The sequence below is a fragment of the Gadus morhua genome, chromosome 5, assembly GCF_902167405.1.
Source record: "Gadus morhua chromosome 5, gadMor3.0, whole genome shotgun sequence".
Lineage (NCBI taxonomy): Eukaryota > Metazoa > Chordata > Actinopteri > Gadiformes > Gadidae > Gadus > Gadus morhua.
This window is the reverse complement of record NC_044052.1, coordinates 19,421,693-19,441,652: the sequence shown is the minus strand read 5'-3', so window position 1 is coordinate 19,441,652 and position 19,960 is coordinate 19,421,693. Positions and strand designations below refer to the sequence as shown.

Below are 19,960 nucleotides of genomic sequence, written 5' to 3'. Positions count from 1 at the left end.
CTGGTTATAGAGATCCTGTGTCTAAGCAGTGAAGGGGCACCAAACAGTAATGCTAAATTAAATATGTTCCCCTCAACTGGCAAATGAGAAACACAAAACAAGGCAACTATCTGGTAGCTGGTGGTGGTGGTGGTGGTGGTGGTGGGGTTCACCGGAGTCAGGAGAGACCATGGCAGCAGTGTAGCTTGATGCCCGTCGTCCTGCAGTCAGACGTAGGCTTGGTTTGTGGCCTTGGGCAGCTGTCATACCAAGAGGTGTGGGGGGACCCTCTGTCCGTTCCTCCCTCCCTCCCTGCCCCTCTTGACAGGGGGGCAGCCTGACCAGGTGGTACGGTCAGGATGGACAGAGGCTCCCCGACACTGGTTTGCATTAAAATGTTGTAGTATGAGTTTATGTGAATATGAATACAGATGATTACAGAAGAAATTAAAATATATGTCCTTTCCTTGTAAATCATGCTTGGTACACAAATATATATGAAATAAACAAATGACACTACATTGTCAAATGCTCAGAATCCAATATGAACTGTATTTTGTATTGCGTGGCATGGAGGTGCAAAGCGGGAATTAATGACTATATGTGCAGGTGTGTTTGTGTGTGTGTGTGTCTTCTCATGTCATATGAAGTAGGTGTATCAGAATGGGAAGACATCTTCAATAAAAACAGCTGAAAACGAAGCGGTATGAAACTAAAACTGTGACTCTGAAGAAAGTTTAAATGATATCGAAATTCTGTTTAGATATTATGGAAGATACAAGTGTGGATTTGTTAAATGGTTTGAACGAAGATAAACGGTTGAAAATTGATTTAGTTACAACTGTGGTGTGTGTGTGTGTGTGTGGGTGGGACGGCTGGTTTACCCTGTGTGCTTTGATTACTGATTCTCCACAGGTGTGAGCCTGTCTCAGCCCCAGAGTCCAATCAGCCTGACTCAGGCCAGGTGAGGCTGCTTCAACCAGCCATCGACCACACACACTCCACCCCCCCAACACCAGAGAGAGAGGGAGGGGGGGGGGGATGAATACCCAGCCAAAGCCAACTCCCCCCGCAAGACACGAACAAATATATAAATAATAAACCGGGTTAGCATACCCAACAGTTCACCAGACTCTGACCGAGGTTACCAAACCATACGCAGAACAATAATAAATGCTGTCCAGTCAGAGAGCTCACATTCAATAAGGAGATTTAAAAGTGGGTTGATGTGATTTATCTATGAACTAAGGGTCATAAGGTCAAGGGAATATTTTAATGATTGTTAAAGAGGTGAACAGAGTGGAGTCCATGGAATCAGCGTTTCCATGAACTACTCTTGCACTGCGCCAGTGACGACCCTAAGCTGCCTGACAGTCTCAATGAATTTTATTGCCGCTTTGATAAAGATCGGGACGATGCCCTTATACAACCAACGGGCATCAAAACACGAGCAACGCCTTCTGTCTTACAGGAGGATGAGGTTAGGCGACTACTAAAAAAGCTGAATGGCAGGAAAGCTGCAGGCCCTGACCTCGTATCCTCCACTACCATCAAACGTTGTGCTGATGAACTGACCCCAGCACTCACAGACATTTTTAACTGGAGGGAATGCAGAGTCCCCACATGTTTTAAGTCAGCTGTTATTATTCCTGTGCCCAAGAAGCCCAGCATCACTGGTGTAAATGATTATAGACCGGTAGCTCTTACATCTGTCATAATGAAAATCTTTGAAAAAATCATACGTGATCATCTGTCCAAAGCTGTCTGTCTAGACCCCTTTCAGTTTGCATATCGGACAAATAGGTCTGTTGAGGAATGCCGTGTCACATGGTATCCATTCTATTCTATGTACTGTCATGAGCTCAATAAAAAAAATCCCTAGCAACTTGTACAGAGTTGGAGGGCAATGAAGTATTGAATCTGAATCTGAATCAGCCTTTATTGCAATTGCGTTGGTTGGACACTAGAGAGCGCCATTGGGCAGGTATGGAGACATGCACACACACTGGTTTCAGTGGAATCTCCAGAGACTCTTCTGAAAGTCTCAGCCCTACATTTACTCTGACTTTCTGTCTCTAAAGAGACACAGGTGCACATCTGCTTAACTAAACTGGACATCATTTGAATAGCTACAGCTCACTGCTCACAGAATACGTTTAAAGTAAAACATATTTTAGCGTTTGTCGGTTTGGTCTTTGACTCATAGACAGACATTATGAATATGTTACTGTTTTCCCCACTCAGCCTGCTAGGGTTCCTATGTCTTGGGGAGGGATACTGAATTTACATCTCTCGGAACTACTATTATATGAAATGACAGAAAGTCAGTCTGACACGTGGGTCATTTCAGCAGCAGTGGCTCTATGACTGACACTGCTCCACTGAATACAGTGAACACACTTTACAACATCCACACAACCAACACTTTGCTCATTCAGAGATATACATCATAGCCTCCCCCCGTGGGGAATTTGTTTGATGAAGATGGCAGAGGTTTTATATGCTCATTTGAAGCCACATTAATGCGAAAATACAGGAGATAAACGATAGTAAATGATGACAAGGAAGAATTTATTCTTTATATCTTTATTAAATGTTCAACATGTGACCAACACAAGCAATGGGTAAATATCTGAAAGCATAACGTTAATGAATCAGACATGTTATTATTAATGTAAATCATCAAAAGCTGCAGTGCCACCTGAGACAGAGAGACATAAAGCAGACGTGTCAGAGGAGATCTGTATCCTCCAGTACCTCCATGCTGGAGCCTCTCTACTCTGAACACTGGTCAGGATTCAGGGTTTGAGTGACAGGCTGCGTCTGGCCATTCTTACTGGCCTCACAGCTCACTGAGCGCGCCTTCCTCCACTGGTCTGCAGGGAGGGTCAAGGTGCTGCTCCAGCTGTAGTGGCCATCTTTCCCCAGGACCCCCAGGCTATCTGACACCCCCCCAGACCTGCTGCTGCCCCCGACCTTCCAGCCAAGCTTCCAGTCTGAGGGGAAGCCCCCACTGGCCACACACACTAGTGTAGCACTGCCCTGCTCCAGCTCCACTCTGGAGGGAGGGAGGACGCTCAGCGTGGGCTGCACCACTCCCACTGGAAGAGAGAGAGAGGAGTGGACAACAGGCTCAGTTAACATCAGCCCTCATAGGAGCACAGAGGGAAGGGACAGCTTCCTGTTCACCAGCAGTTGGTGATATTAAAGAGGAAGGAAACCATTGTGTTTAAAATCTCTTCATTAAAACGATAACATGTTCATATTTAAAATAATTGAACTTCAAAATTTAGCATTCTATTGGGTTAACATTATCCGAAAAATGTGAATTTCTTCAAACTTAAATGTGACTGATTTGCCAATTCAATAAATGAATAATGCCACAGCAATAATGAGGTCTTTCATGAAATATATTGTAGAACATATGTAACATATGCAGTGTGATTTAAAAGACAGAACTCTGTACCACAATATATTTACACTTTGTCCTCAGCTTATTTTAAAAAAAAATGACAAGAAATTAAAAATATAGAAAGTTCCAAAAGATACGATTATCGTGCTTAATTATATTTAAAGAAAGTTAAATATGCCAGGCAAAGAAAAGTGTCCTTGTACTTACAGTCAACGATGAGTTTGGTGCCTCCACCAAAAGAGTACCACAGTGATACAAACTCATTAAGAGGCTGTACAAAAACCTCCCGCACATTAAAGACTCATCTCACTGACACACAAACACTGGCTTCTCACTAGAATGGACGATTAAGTCGACATTTGATTCACTGGAAACATAATTAAAATATATTAATCGTATGAATGCATAGTAATTTAATGAAATATATTCATCATTCAATTATTTTCATAACATTTTTAAAGGCTCACTTACAAACGGTTTATGGTTTTAAAACAAGTCTATTAATTTTACTTAATAAAAAACCTTCAAGCCAATGTTATATCCATGCATTTATCATATACAGAACAATATGTTTTCATCTATTATTCTCGGTTCAGGTAATAATGTAACGACAATTTCTTTCAAACAAATGGAAAGTTAAAGGATTTCATACAAACCAACATCGGCTTCAACCAGATAAAATGTTATTTATTTAAAATTCCAATAGTTTCCATTAAATCTGAATTTGTATTCCAAAAATGTGAATATAGAAGAGATACAGCGGTCCTCCCAGAACGTCTGCAGTCACTCTCACCCCCAGTCTGATGAGTGGAAACAGGTCATTTCCATATAGAGGCAGCTTTGCATGCTCAGCTGAAACTGGGGTTCTGAGAGGGTTTAAAGTCCTCTGAGTTCAACACTGCAGGACTCGGAGCTGTCAATCAACACCCCAGAAACCGTGGCAACCATGAATCACCTCACCCTCCTTTTCTGGACAGTGGTCTGTGGATCCTTAACAGGTTGGTTCATTCCACTCAGTCAAAATGTGGACCACCCTTCTCTGTTTGCTTGTGTTTTCTATTGGATAACTCAATGTTTGGTTTGTTTGTTTCCTACAGGAACCAGCAGTCAGGTGACTGTGACTCAGACACCAGTAGTGTCCTTTAATCCAGGATCCACAGTCACTCTGACCTGTAAAACAAACCCAGCGGTTCACAGATGGAGTGATGGAGATGAGGGTATGTTCTGGTATCAACAGAAACCTGGAGAAGCCCCCAAGCTCTTCATAAAATATGCAAACCAACTTGTATCACCAACACCAGCTCGGTTTAGTGGCAGTGGAAGCAGCACTGACTTCTCTCTGACCATCACCGGCGCCCAGCGTGAAGATGCAGCAGTTTATCACTGTCAGAGTTACCGTAGTGGCAATGTGTTCACACAGTGATTGAGAGCCGTACAAAAACCTCCCTCAGTCACACTGCGTAGCCACTGAGCTGTTACAGCAGGAACCTGCTGCAGCTGCTGAGGGGGAAGAGACTCTGACACAGAGCGCTGAGCACAGAGCTGGCTCTAACCAGGGGCCTCAACCAAGAGCCAGCATTAGATTCCTCAGCATTATTAAATACACAACTACTGCCTCAACTACCAAATATTACATACAATAACCACATCAACTACCACGTATTACACACAACTATCTGTTCAACTTCCACCTAACATACAACCTCAACTTCAACATATTACATCCCCCCCCCCCCCCCCCTGTCACTCTTCATGTCTGCCAACCTCCTCCACCTCAGCAGTAAGAAGACAGAGTCCTGGTTGGGGCCCCCCAGGCCCCAGAAGGTCGGGGATCTGGTCCTTCCATGGACGGCTGCTCCGTCTGCCCCTTCTCTCCAGTCCCCAACTAGGGGGGGTCCCAGACTCATCCCTATCACTGGTTCCCCACATGGAGTCCTTCAACAGATAGGCATTGGACCCCCTCAGAAACATGTCCAGACTGGGGCCGTCCCTCACTGGGGGGTCCCCACAGAGCCCTGGATCGGCTCCAGTGTACCAATCCCCCCCCCCCCCCCCCCTCATCCACCTCCACCGGCTCCCATTAAGGTCTTGTCGCACCACCTCCTCCTCCTCCTCCTCCTCCTCCTCCTCCTCCTCCTCACCCCCCAGTCCCTCTAGCCCCCGCTCCTCTCACAGCTCCTCAGACCCTACTCCCCCTCCCAGAATCTCCGTCCCTCAGACCACGGACTGCCCACCCCCCCACCCCGGGTTAGGGACTTCAGCTATGGACAGAGCCTTTAGGGTGGCTGCCCCCACTCTGTGGAACTCGCTCCCCGGGAGATCCTCAACACTGGATCCATCTGCGTTTTCACAAGCTGCCTGAAGACCCACTTACTGGGCCTGGACTTTGGAACATGATCTTTTCTTATTTATTCGTTTATTTATTGTTTTGATTGTTTCAAAAAATAATCTTTAACGTTGTTTTGTTCTTTGTCACCTGCATTTAAAGCATCTTGCGTCCTGATGAAACGAATTTCTTATAAGTTACTATCAGTATTATGAATCGATTGAAGCCAGCTGTTTATTAAATAATACCTGAAGATAGGGGAGTTCATGGAATCAGCCTTTATTGTAATGGCGTTGGTCGGACACTAGAGAGCGACATTGAGCTAGTATGGAGAAATTATCACATACTGCTTTCACTGGAATCTCCAGAGACTCCTTTGAAAACCTCCGCCCTACAATTCCACTGACTTTCTGCCGCTCAAAAGACACAGGTGCACATCAGCTAAAAATGGATATCATTTGAATAGCTACAGTTCACTGCTCACAGAATACGTTAAATGAAACACACATCTTTTCGACGTCGGTTTGTTCTTTGACTCATATACAGACAATATGAACATGCTCCTGTTTCCACCACTCAACATGCTAGGGTTCTTATATTTTGTTGGGAGAAACTGAATGTCTTTTAAGACGTACCTCTAAACGATTCTAAGTTGGTATCTGCAGAAACCTGGACATCTCTCTGAACTACTATTATATGAAACGACAGAAAGTCAGTCTGACACACATGGGTCATTTCAGCAGCAGTGGCTCTATGACTGACACTGGTCCACTGAATACACTGAACACACTTTCCAAGGAAATCCACACAGCCAACACTTTGCTCATTCAGAGATACACACCATAGCTTTAAGCCTTCATTCATAATGGTTGTGAAATTTGTTTAATGAAGATAGCAGAGGTTTTATATGCTCAATAGAAGCAGCATTCAATTTCAAATACAGAAGATAAATGATATTTAATGAATTTATTCTTTAAATCTTTATTAAATGTTCAACATGTGACCAACACAAGCAAGGGGTAAAATCTAAAGAGCATCATGTTAATGAATCAAATGCGTGTTATATCAATGTAAATCAACAGAAGTAGCGGTGCCACCTGAGACAGAGAGACATAAAGCAGACGTGTCAGAGGAGATCTGTATCCTCCAGTACCTCCATGCTGGAGCCTCTCTACTCTGAACACTCTCCAGGATTCAGGGTTTGAGTGACAGGCTGCGTCTGGCCATTCTTACTGGCCTCACAGCTCACTGAGCCCGCCTTCCTCCACTGGTCTGCAGGGAGGGTCAAGGTGCTGCTCCAGCTGTAGTGGCCATCTTTCCCCAGGACCCCCAGGCTATCTGACACCCCCCCAGACCTGCTGCTGCCCCCCACCTTCCAGCCAAGCTTCCAGTCTGAGGGGAAGCCCCCACTGGCCGTACACACTAGTGTAGCACTGCCCTGCTCCAGCTCCACTCTGGAGGGAGGGAGGGAGGACGCTCAGCGTGGGCTGCACCACTCCCACTGGAAGAGAGAGAGAGGAGTGGACAACAGGCTCAGTTAACATCAGCCTCATAGGAGCACAGAGGGAAGGGACAGCTTCCTGTTCACCAGCAGTTGGTGACATTAAAGAGGAAGGAAACCATTTGGTTTAAAATCTCTTCATTAAAACTGTAACATGTTTATATTTAAAATGATTGAACTTCAAAATTTAGCATTTTATTGGGTTAACATTAATCGACTTTACCCCAGTTTGAATTTCTTCAAACTTAAAGGTGACTCATTTGACAATTAAATAAATGAACAATGACATAGCAATAATGAGGTTTTTCATAAAATACATTATATTGTAGAACATATGCAACAAATTAAGTGTAATTTAAAAGACAGCACCCTGTACGACGATATATTTACACTTTTTACTCATCTTATCATCCGAAAAAGAATTTAAAACAATAGAAAAGTATAAAGTATTAAGATTATCACGCTTATAATAATTTAAAGAAAGTTAAATATGCCATGCAAAGAAAAGTGTCCTTGTACTTACAGTCAACGATGAGTTTGGTGCCTCCACCAAAAGTCCACCACAGTGATACAAACTCATTAAGAGGCTGTACAAAAACCTCCCGCACATTAAAGACTCATCTCACTAACACACAAATAATGGCTTCTCACTAGAATGGATGAATTAGTCGATATTTATTTCACTGTATTATTATAATCAATATACATTAATTGTTTAAATAGATTTAATGAAATATATTTATTTACATTTATTTTCATAACATTTTTAAACGCAAAATTACAAAAGGTTTATTGTTTTAACACATGTCTAATAATTTGACTGAATAAAAAACATTCAAGCCAATGTTATAATTATGCATTTATTTTAAACAGAACAATGTCTTTATATCTATTATGGTTTTATGTAATAATAAATCTAAATTAGAGAGTCAAAGGATGTCATACAAACCAAGATCGACCTCAACCAGATAAAATGTTATACATTAAAAATTCCAATAGTTTCCAGTAAATCTGAATTTGGATTCCAAAAGTGTGAATGTAGAAGAGATACAGCGGTCCTCCCAGAATGTCTGCAGTCACTCTCACCCCCAGTCTGATGAGTGGAAACAGGTCATTTCCATATCGAGGAAGCTTTGCATGCTCAGCTGAAACTGGGGTTCTGAGAGGGTTTAAAGTCCTCTGAGTTCAACACTGCAGGACTCGGAGCTGTCACTCAACACCCCAGAAACCGTGGCAACCATGAATCACCTCACCCTCCTTTTCTGGACAGTGGTCTGTGGATCCTTAACAGGTTGGTTCATTCCACTCAGTCAAAATGTGGACCACCCTTCTCTGTTTGCTTGTGTTTTCTATTGGATAACTCAATGTTTGGTTTGTTTGTTTTCTACAGGAACCAGCAGTCAGGTGACTGTGACTCAGACACCAGTAGTGTCCTTTACTCCAGGATCCACAGTCACTCTGACCTGTAAAACAAACACAGCGGTTTACGGTGGTGATGAACTACACTGGTACCAACAGAAACCTGGAGAAGCCCCCAAGCTCATCATAAAATTAATAAACCAACTTGTATCACCAACACCAGCTCGGTTTAGTGGCAGTGGAAGCAGCACTGACTTCTCTCTGACCATCAACGGCGCCCAGCGTGAAGATGCAGCAGTTTATCACTGTCAGAGTTACATTAATCCCTATGTGTTCACGCAGTGATTGAGAGCCGTACCAAAACCTCCCTCAGTCACACTGCGTAGACACTGAGCTGTTACAGCAGGAACCTGCTGCAGCTGCTGAGGGGGAAGAGACTCTGACACAGAGCGCTGAGCACAGAGCTGGCTCTAACCAGGGGCCTCAACCAAGAGCCAGCATTAGATTCCTCAGCATTATTAAACATACAAGTACTACCTCAACTACCACGTATGACATAAAACTTCTACCTCAACTACAAGATATTACGTACAAGTACTTCATAAAATACAATATTTTGCATACAACTAAACTTTCAACATATTGAATACAACTACAACCTGAACTTCAACTTAATACATCACCCCCCCCAGTCACTCTGCATACCTGCCAATTGCTTGCCACCCTCCCCCCCCCCCCCCCCCCCCCATCCACCTCCACCGGCCCCCAGTCAGGTCCTGCAGCGCCTCCTCCTCCTCCTCACCCCCCTCCTCCTCCTCCTCCTCCTCCTCCACCTCCTCCTCCTCCTCACCCCCCTCACCCCCCTCCTCCTCCTCCTCCTCCTCCTCCTCCTCCACCTCCTCCTCCTCCTCCTCCTCCTCCTCCTCACCCCCCAGTCCCTCTAGCCCCCGCTCCTCTCACAGCTCCTCAGACCCTACTCCCCCTCCCTGAATCTCCGTTCCTCAGACCACAGACTGCTTTACCCCCCCACCCCCCCACCCCGGGTTAGGGACTTCAGCTATGGACAGAGCCTTTAGGGTGGCTGCCCCCACTCTGTGGAACTCGCTCCCCGGGAGATCCTCAACACTGGATCCATCTGCGTTTTCACAAGCTGCCTGAAGACCCACTTACTGGGCCTGGACTTTGGAACATGATCTTTTCTTATTTATTTGTTTATTTATTGTTTTGATTGTTTCAAAATATAATATTTGACGTTGTTTTGTTCTTTGTCACCCACATTTAAAGCAGCTTGCGTCCTGATGAAAGGAACAACTTTCTTATTATAAGTATTATGAATGGATTGAAGCCAGCTATTTATTAAATAAAACCTGAAGATTGTGGAGTTCATGGAATCAGCCTTTATTGTAATGCCGTTGGTCGGACACTAGAGAGCGACATTGAGCTAGTATGGAGAAATGCACGCATACTGCTTTCACTGGAATCTCCAGAGACTCCTTTGAAAACCTCAGCCCTTCAATTCCATTGACTTTCTGCCACTTAACAGACACAGGTGCACATCAGCTAAAAATGGATATCATTTGAATAGCTACAGTTCACTGCTCACAGAATACGTTAAATGAAACACATCTTTTCGACGTCGTTTTGTTCTTTGACTCATATCCAGACATTATGAATATGCTACTGTTTCCCCCACTCAGCATGCTAGAAACCTGGACATCTCTCTGAACTATTATTATATGAAATGACAGAAAGTCAGTCTGACACACATGGGTCATTTCATCAGCAGTGGCTCTATGACTGACACTGGTCCACTGAATACACTGAACACACTTTCCAAGGAAATCCACACAACCAACACTTTGCTCATTCAGAGATACACACTATAGCTTTAAGCCTTCATTCATAATGGTGTTGAAATTTGTTTGATGAAGATGGCAGAGGTATTACATGCTCATTAGAAGCCACATTAATTCGAAAACACAGAGATAAACAATAGTAAATGATGACAAGAAATAATTTATTCTTGAAATCTTTATTAAATGTTCAACATGTGACCAGCACAAGCAACGGGTAAAAATCTGAAAGCATAATATAATGAATCCAAGACATGTTATATTAATGTAAATCATCCAAAGCTGCGGGGCCACCTGAGACAGAGAGACATAAAGCAGACGTGTCAGAGGAGATCTGTATCCTCCAGTACCTCCATGCTGGAGCCTCTCTACTCTGAACACTCTCCAGGATTCAGGGTTTGTGTTTGTATTTGTGTTTCTGTGTGTGTGTGTGTGTGTGTGTGTGTGTGTGTGTGTGTGTGTGTGTGTGTGTGTGTGTGTGTGTGTGTGTGTGTGTGTGTGTGTGTGTGTGTGTGTGTGTGTGTGTGTGTGTGTCAGTGGAGGCTTCTCCATTGAGGAGAGGGAGGAAGATCCTCCCTAAAATTGTTGAGAATAAAAAATGTAGATTGCCCCGACTATTGTAATGAATTAATGCCCTTAAATATGACTACTTTATTGCCTTTGAATATATAATGTTCGTTTCCCTAGGTAAAGGGACATTAGCACCCCCTATCGCCTATTGACAATTACTTCAGGGAGGAACGTCCTCCCTTCGCCGCCGTCCACTCCCATTCATTTTCTCGAAAGTACTGGCGGCCGGTGGATAACATGGGTTTCAATGGGAGAGAGGAGGAAAATCCTCCTCTGAGTGGGTGGGACCTTAAGGGGTCTGATTCGCGCAAAAATCTATCCGTCTGCGCTATGAACCAATAAGCAGGATCCCTGGATGTTGAGCAGTGTTGCCAGATTGGTCCGATTTCCCACCCAATTGGGCTACTTTTAACCATGTTAGGCTGGAAAAATTATCATTGGGCGGGAAATCTGCCCAATCTGGCAACGCTGTCGATAACAAACCCGGTCTGCATTGCCGCGGTGCTCAGTCTGAGAGACGCAGAGCAAGTGAAATCTGCGATAGCGAGATCCTAAATGCACAATGGAAACATTGGAAACGGAGGACATTGTTAACGTCTTATTACAAAAACCATTCCATTCATTCAGAAAGAGGTAGACCACTTCCCAAAATCAAGGTCATCAGAAATAATGGCAACGTCAGTGTTGTGAGTGCTACATGGTTTGCTAGGTACGCATGACTTACTGGTAGCATTACAAGCAATTGTAACTGAAAATAAACATAGCTAAATAACTTCAGTCAGTGAGGGCAAAAATAGGCCCAATAATAGGCCCAGATTTTTTTATTTACTTTTACAAATCAATAGTAGGCCTGATTTGACTAATATGCTTTGCATCCTTTCCTTCTCAAATTACAGTGATGCCACTGGTGGCTTTGTATACATTTTGTTCACATAACTCCCTCCCTGCTATTTTGTAGTTCACCAAAACACCCTGAAACAACTTGAGTCTCACATTATTATGCCACCATACACCAACAGTGCAAGCAGGCCAATGGCAACCAAGCGCGCAGTCCTTCCTCCCTCACTTTAAAAACCACCAGCCGCCACTGGTGTGTGTGTGTGTCCAACTAAACCATTGATTCACATGGCTTAAAAGCTAGAACTACAAAATCTCCCAGACATGTCTTTGCTACGGTTCACTGGTGGAAACACAAGAGTCTGTTTTCTCTGTGACGGTAACCAACGCTGTTGTTCTGCAGCCTCCTTTCCTGGAGATGGCCAAGCCTCGGTCCACCCTCACAGCCCTCATCCTCCAGCTAAGGAAGCCATGAGGAACAACCGCGAAACACCAGCCTCCGTCTGCTACCAGGCTAACCCAACGACATGCTAACTACTACTGAGGCTCTAAGCTACTATTAAAGATGGAGGTGAACAGAGATGAGTTCATAGAATCACTCTTTGTTGAAACGGCGTTGGTTAGACACAAGAGGGCGCCATTGAGCTTGTATGGAGACATGCACACACGCTTTCGCTGGAGTCTCCAGAGACTCTTCTGAAAACCTCAGCCCTACATTTCCACTGACTTTCCGTCACTCGAGAGACACAGGTGCACATCAGCTAAAACTGGACATCATTTGAATAGCTACAGTTCACTGCTCAGTGCTCACAGAAAACGTTTAATGAAACACATCTTTTAGCAATGTCGGTTTGGTCTTTGACTCATAGACAGACATTATAAATATGTTACTGTTTCCACCACTCACTGGTAGGGTTCCTATGCCTTGGTGGGAGGTACTGAATGTCTTTTGAGATGTACTTTTACATGTTTCTAAGTTGGTACCTGCAGAACCCTGGACGTCCCCCTGAACTTCTATTTTATGAAGTGACATAAAGTCAGTCTGACACACATCATTTCATCAGCAGTGGCTCTATGACTGACACTGGTCCACTGAATACACTGAACACACTTTACAACAACATCCACACAACCAACACTTTGCTCATTCAGAGATACACACCATAGCTTTAAGCCTTCATTCACAATGGTGATGAAACTTGTCTAATAAAGATGACATATGTTTGATATACTCATTGGTAGAAAGAGAAACAGATTTGACATGATTGGAAAATATAACAAGAAATATTGTATTTTTTTCATTTTTATTTGATTCAACATGTGACAAATCAAGGGGTAAAAGCCAGAGAGCATAATGTCAATTAATCAAACACGAGTTATATTAATGTAAATCATCAAAAGCTGCAGTGTCACCTCAGATAGAGACATAGAGCAGACGTGTCAGAGGAGATCTGTATCCTCCAGTACCTCCATGCTGGAGCCTCTCTACTCTGAACACTCTCCAGGATTCAGGGTTTGAGTGACAGGCTGCGTCTGGCCATTCTTACTGGCCTCACAGCTCACTGAGCCCGCCTTCCTCCACTGGTCTGCAGGGAGGGTCAAGGTGCTGGTCCAGCTGTAGTGGCCGTCTTTCCCCAGGACCACCAGGCTATCTGACACCCCCCCAGACCTGCTGCTGCACCCCACCTTCCAGCCAAGCTTCCAGTCTGAGGGGAAGCCCCCACTGGCCACACACAGCAGTGTAGCACTGCCCTGCTCCAGCTCCACTCTGGAGGGAGGGAGGACGCTCAGCGTGGGCTGCACCACTCCCACTGGAAGAGAGAGAGAGGAGTGGACAACAGGCTCAGTTAACATCAGCCTCATAGGAGCACAGAGGGAAGGGACAGCTTCCTGTTCACCTGCAGTTGGTGACATTAAAGAGGAAGGGAACATTTGTGTTTAAAATCTCTTCATTAAAACATGTTTATATTTAAAATGATTGAACTTCAAAATGTAGCATTTAATTGGGTTAACATTAATCGACAAGTGTGAATTTCTTCAAACTTAAATATGACTGATTTGCCAATTCAATAAATGAATAATGCCACAGCAATAATGAGGTCTTTCATGAAATACATCATATTGTAGAACATATCTAACATATGCAGTGTATTTTAAAAGTCAGAACTCTGTACCACAATATATTTACACTTTGTCCTCAGCTTATCTTTAAAAAAACGACAAGAAATTAAAAATATAGAAAATTCCAAAAGATAAGATTATCACCATTACATTTAGAGAAAGTTAAATATGCCAGGCAAAGACAAGTGTCCTTGTACTTACAGTCAACGATGAGTTTGGTGCCTCCACCAAAAGTGTACCACAGTGATACAAACTCATTAAGAGGCTGTACAAAAACCTCCCGCACACTAAAGACTCATCTTACTGACACACAAACACTGGCTTTTCACTAAAATGGATGAATTAGTCAATATTTGATTAATTGGAAATATTATAATTAATATATAGTAATTTTATGAATGTATAGTAATTTAATGAAATACATTCATCATTCATTTATTGTCAGAACATTTTTAAAGGCTCTTTTACAAAAGGTTTATTGTTTTAAAACATGTCTATTAATTTGACTTCATAAAAAACCTTCAAGCCAATGTTATATTCATGCATTTATTATGTACAGAACAATATGTTTGTATCTATTATTCTGGGTTCAGGTAATAATGTAACGACAATTTATTTCAAACAAATAGAAAGTTAAAGGATTTCATACAAACCAGGATTGGCATCAACCAGATAAAATGTTATGCATTTTAAATTCCAATAGTTTCCATTAAATCTGAATTTGTATTCCAATGGTGTGTGTAGAAGAGATACAGCGGTCCTCCCAGAATGTTTGCAGTCACTCTCACCCCCAGTCTGATGAGTGGAAACAGGTCATTTCCATATAGAGGAAGCTTTGCATGCTCAGCTGAAACTGGGGTTCTGAGAGGGTTTAAAGTCCTCTGAGTTCAACACTGCAGGACTCAGAGCTGTCACTCAACACCCCAGAAACCGTGGCAACCATGAATCACCTCACCCTCCTTTTCTGGACAGTGGTCTGTGGATCCTTAACAGGTTGGTTCATTCCACTCAGTCAAAATGTGGACCACCCTTCTCTGTTTGCTTGTGTTTTCTATTGGATAACTCAATGTTTGGTTTGTTTGTTTTCTACAGGAACCAGCAGTCAGGTGACTGTGACTCAGACACCAGTAGTGTCCTTTACTCCAGGGTCCACAGTCACTCTGACCTGTAAAACAAACAAAGCTGTTCATGGCAATAACTACTTATTCTGGTACCAACAGAAACCTGGAGAAGAACACAAGCTCATCATGAAATATGTAAACCAACTTGTATCACCAACACCAGCTCGGTTTAGTGGCAGTGGAAGCAGCACTGACTTCTCTCTGACCATCAACGGCGCCCAGCGTGAAGATGCAGCAGTTTATCACTGTCAGAGCTACATTGATCCCTATGTGTTCACACAGTGATTGAGAGCCGTACAAAAACCTCCCTCAGTCACACTGCGTAGACACTGAGCTGTTACAGCAGGAACCTGCTGCAGCTGCTGAAGGGGAAGAGACTCTGACACAGAGCGCTGAGCACAGAGCTGGCTCTAACCAGGGGCCTCAACCAAGAGCCAGCATTAGATTCCTCAGCATTATTGAACATACAAGTACTACCTCAACTACCACGTATCACACACGAATACTACCTCAACTACAATATTATACATACAACTACTACCTCAACTTCAATACTTTGTATACACCTCAAACGTCAACATATTGAATACAACTACAACCTCAACCTCCATACAACCCCCCCCCGTCACTCTGCATGTCTGCATACCTCCTCCAACTCAGCAGTAAGAAGACAGAGTCCTGGTTGGGGACTTCAGCTATGGACAGAGCCTTTAGGGTGGCTGCCCCCACTCTGTGTAACTCGCTCACCGGGAGATCCTCAACGCTGGATCCATCTGCGTTTTCACAAGCTGCCTGAAGACCCACTTACTGGGCCTGGACTTTGGAAAATGATCTATTCTTATTGATTCATTTATTTATTGTTTGATTGTTTGAAAATATAATATTTCATATTTTCTTGTTCTGTGTCCCCAACACTTAAAGCAGCTTGGGTCCTGATGAAAGGAACGACTTTATTTGTATTATTATGAATAGAATATAGTCTGCTATATATTTCATAAAACCTGAAGATAATTTAGTTCATGTAATCAGTCTTTATTGCATACCGTTGGTTTGACACTAGAGGGCGCCAGTGAGCTTGTATGGAGACATGCACACATGCTGCTTTCCCTGGAATCTCCAGAGACTCTTCTGAAAGTTTCAGCCCTACATTTCCACTGACTTTCTGTCACTCGAGAGACACAGGTGCACATCTGCTAAAACTGGACATCATTTGAATAGCTACGGTTCACCGCTCACAGAATACGTTTAAAGAAACACATATTTTAGCCATGTCGGTTTGGTCTTTTACTCAGACAGACATTATGAATATGTTACTGTTTCCCTCACTCAGCATTCTAGGGTTCTTATGTCTTGGTGAGGGATACTGAATGTTTTTCGAGCCGTAATTTTACATGTGTCTGAGTTGGTATCTGCAGAAACCTGGACATCTCTCTGAACTACTATTATATGAATCGACAGAAATTCAGTCTGACACACACGGGTCATTTCAGCAGCAGTGGCTCTATGACTGACACTGGTCCACTGAATACACTGAACACACTTTACAACGACATCCACACAACCAACACTTTGCTCATTCAGAGATATACATCATTGCCTCCCCCCGTGGGGAAATTTGTTTGATGTAGATGGCAGAGGTTTTATATGCTCATTAAGCCACATTAATTCGAAAATACAGAAGATAAACGATAGTAAATGATGACAAGAAAAAATGTGTTCTTTACATCTTTATTAAATGTTCAACATGTGACCAACACAAGCAACGGGTAAAAATCGGAAAGCATAACGTTAATGAATCAAAGACGATTTATATTAATGTAAATCATCTAAAGCTACAGTGCCACCTGAGACAGAGAGACATAAAGCAGACGTGTCAGAGGAGATCTGTATCCTCCAGTACCTCCATGCTGGAGCCTCTCTACTCTGAACACTCTCCAGGATTCAGGGTTTGAGTGACAGGCTGCGTCTGGCCATTCTTACTGGCCTCACAGCTCACTGAGCCCGCCTTCCTCCACTGGTCTGCAGGGAGGGTCAAGGTGCTGCTCCAGCTGTAGTGGCCGTCTTTCCCCAGGACCCCCAGGCTATCTGACACCCCCCCAGACCTGCTGCTGCCCCCGACCTTCCAGCCAAGCTTCCAGTCTGAGGGGAAGCCCCCACTGGCCACACACAGCAGTGTAGCACTGCCCTGCTCCAGCTCCACTCTGGAGGGAGGGAGGACGCTCAGCGTGGGCTGCACCACTCCCACTGGAAGAGAGAGAGAGGAGTGGACAACAGGCTCAGTTAACATCAGCCCTCATAGGAGCACAGAGGGAAGGGACAGCTTCCTGTTCACCAGCAGTTGGTGACATTAAAGAGGAAGGGAACCATTGTGTTTAATCTCACTACATTAGGAATCCAGTTTACACAAAAAGATATATATGTTTATTTTTGTTGGAATGAATCAATCTTAATTTCTCTTTCTTTAAATCATTTCATGCGTGGCTAATTGCACATGCAAAATATGAGAGAAAAGCAGGATTAGTTACTCAAAGCACATAAATACATTTTAATATGTTTCTAATATTTACTGATCATTTAGAAGTTCCACTGAACTTCAATTAAACTACTTTGTCCATTTTACAAAATACTTATTTTTTTAAGAAATAAAATATGTTGCAGCAATAGTCAAAAATAATGAAAATAATATTTTTGAAAACGCATAATGCAATCGAACATATGTATTTAACAAATTTTGTTAATTTAAGCCAAAATACAAAACTCTTTAAAACAGTATATTCCAACTGTGTACTCAACTTATTTATAGAAAAAATAATACCTGAAAAGTATAAATAAATTAAAACATTTTAAAATCATCATTGCTAATTTATTCTAGAACATTGCTCAATATTTCATGTAAAATTTCAAAATGTCAAGAAAGGTCTCCTTGTACTTACAGTCAATGATGAGTTTGGTGCCTCCACCAAAAGTGTACCACAGTGATACAAACTCATTAAGAGGCTGTACAAAAACCTCCCGCACATTAAAGACTCATCTTACCGACGCACAAACACTTGTTTTTCACTAAAACCCATGAATGAGTTGATAATTGATTCACTAGAAATATTATTAAAATCTATTAATTGATTTCAAGGACATTGATTTAATTAAATATGTTTATTACAACCAAGGGTAGAGACCCCTGGTTAGAGCCAGCTCTGCGCTCTGTGTCAGAGTCTCTTCCCCCTCAGCAGCTGCAGCAGGTTCCTGCTGTAACAGCTCAGTGTCTACGCAGTGTGACTGAGGGAGGTTTTTGTACGGCTCTCAATCACTGTGTGAACACACCGCCACCGTGGTAACCCAGACAGTGATAAACTGCTGCATCCTCCCTCTGGACACCAGAGATGGTGAGAGTGTAGCTAGTCCCAGACATGCTGCCGCTGAACCGAGCTGGGGTCCCTGAATAGCGGGTGACTGCATTGGATGTCAGCAGTTTGGGAGCTTCTCCAGGTTTCTGGATGTACCAGTAGAGAGTATTATCAATATCTGAGCTCCCCGTGGCACTGATAGACACAGTCCCCTCCAGGCCGACGGTCTTGGATTTGTCAGGTTGTGTCAGAAATTTACTGGCAGACGACTCTGAAATAAGAAGTGGAGGATGAGCCTTTTGAACCGACTTAAGACAGTGTTCAGTGTAACGTTAGCCTAGAGCACATCAGGAGCAGAGAGGGGAGGAAATACAGCAGGATAAACACCGAATAGAGCCCAAACCAGGAGGGATCAGAGTGAAGTCATAAGAACATGATCAGAGTGACGGAGCCATAAGTCTCACCATGAGTAAGGAACGCCAACACTGCTAGCAAGGCTGTGGACGACCTCATCTTGCTCTGGGTGTGTTTGTGATGGCTGGCAGCGAGCATATTTAACTCTTGGCCCTCAGAGATACTCCAAGTCATGCAAAACAGGGTGCCTATGGGCGGACGAGCATCTACTTTGAGAGACATGAAAGTGAGAGACATGCGGTTGAGTGAGTTCATCACTTTTGAAAGAAAAATGTAAATCTTGTTAGTGAATATATTTAGAAACGCTTCATGTTCTGCTAAATGGTGTACTCATAAGAACATATTGAAATGTGAAATTAATAAATGTATATGCAAAAATAAAATCCTGCGGTTCTCACCGTATTCATAGAGTTTGAAACAGAGATCGTTCATGAAAAGATTATATCAATTCCTTCCAACTGTTTAACATTAATATTCATGTCAAGCCACTCATCTCAAGGGATGAGTGGTATATTACTAAAATCCTTTTATTTGATGAGAAGTCATTGTAACAAGAATTCAGTCTAATGAGTACTAGACTGTATAAAAGGTGAGGTTCTATAAGGTGCATTTCTAGTGTCTGCCCAAGTGACCACCTAACCTACCACTCTGTAGGTCTATAAAGCAGTGATAACACAGAATGATAAGAAACCACACGTCTTAAGTCTTGAGTAATTGTACGTAAGCAATGTGAATTTGAGGCATTAGTTATGTAAGCTAGGTAGTTGAAGTAGTAGATGCGTGTAATATGTTGTATATTAGGTGATAGTTGTTTGCAATATATTGTGGTGCAGGAAGTAGTAGAATTGATTGTGGTAGCTAAAGCAATGTAGTTGTTGAGGTAGTATTTTTATGTTGTAGTCGAGGTAGTAGGTGTACGTAATACGTGTTAGTTGAGGTAGTAGTTGTATGTAATACATGGTAGTTGAGGTAGTAATTATATGTAATATGTGATAGTAAGGGTTAGGGTTAGGGTTAGGGTTGGGTTAGGCTGCTTCACTAAGACCACAACCAACCACAAGGCCTTCATAACTGTGATATTAATGTGCATTGTTTTTTAAAGGATCAAGTGGAGCTTCGCACT

At 42.9% G+C, this 19,960-nt stretch overlaps 1 protein-coding gene, 1 long non-coding RNA gene and 2 gene segments (V, D, J or C); 1 reads left to right on the top strand and 3 right to left on the bottom strand.

Annotated features, from left to right (window-relative positions):
- Positions 1 to 2,549: 2,549 nt before the first annotated feature.
- Positions 2,550 to 3,629, bottom strand: LOC115543499 (immunoglobulin kappa constant-like; the record flags this gene model as incomplete). The annotated part of the segment is given in 2 exon segments: positions 2,550 to 3,080; positions 3,599 to 3,629. Coding segments are annotated over 2 exon segments (357 nt in total), but the record flags the coding sequence as incomplete, so codon positions are not given.
- Positions 3,630 to 4,347: 718 nt separating this feature from the next.
- Positions 4,348 to 4,669, top strand: LOC115543513 (uncharacterized). Its single transcript, XR_003976708.1, has 2 exons — positions 4,348 to 4,389; positions 4,489 to 4,669. It is a non-coding gene; the product is annotated as an uncharacterized LOC115543513 (long non-coding RNA).
- Positions 4,670 to 13,122: 8,453 nt separating this feature from the next.
- Positions 13,123 to 14,193, bottom strand: LOC115543490 (immunoglobulin kappa constant-like; the record flags this gene model as incomplete). The annotated part of the segment is given in 2 exon segments: positions 13,123 to 13,648; positions 14,160 to 14,193. Coding segments are annotated over 2 exon segments (360 nt in total), but the record flags the coding sequence as incomplete, so codon positions are not given.
- Positions 14,194 to 16,793: 2,600 nt separating this feature from the next.
- LOC115543478 (immunoglobulin kappa light chain) lies at positions 16,794 to 19,072 on the bottom strand. The gene is made up of 4 exons (XM_030355867.1): positions 18,888 to 19,072; positions 18,399 to 18,694; positions 18,013 to 18,064; positions 16,794 to 17,323 (listed from the first exon to the last, which is right to left on the bottom strand). Exons 1-4 carry the CDS (start codon positions 19,057 to 19,059, stop codon positions 16,998 to 17,000), a joined length of 846 nt encoding a protein of 281 aa, XP_030211727.1. The 5' UTR covers positions 19,060 to 19,072; the 3' UTR covers positions 16,794 to 16,997.
- Between the last annotated feature and the right edge of the window lie 888 nt (positions 19,073 to 19,960).

Coding starts and splice junctions, on each gene's coding strand:
- LOC115543478 (XM_030355867.1), bottom strand. CDS start 19,059: ATGTCTCTCAAAGTAGATGCTCGTCCGCCCATAGGCACCCTGTTTTGC. Junction 18,695..18,887: donor GTTGGCGTTCCTTACTCATG/GTGAGACTTATG, acceptor TTCTTATTTCAG/AGTCGTCTGCCAGTAAATTT. Junction 18,065..18,398: donor TGGGTTACCACGGTGGCGGT/GTGTTCACACAG, acceptor CCTCTTAATGAG/TTTGTATCACTGTGGTACAC.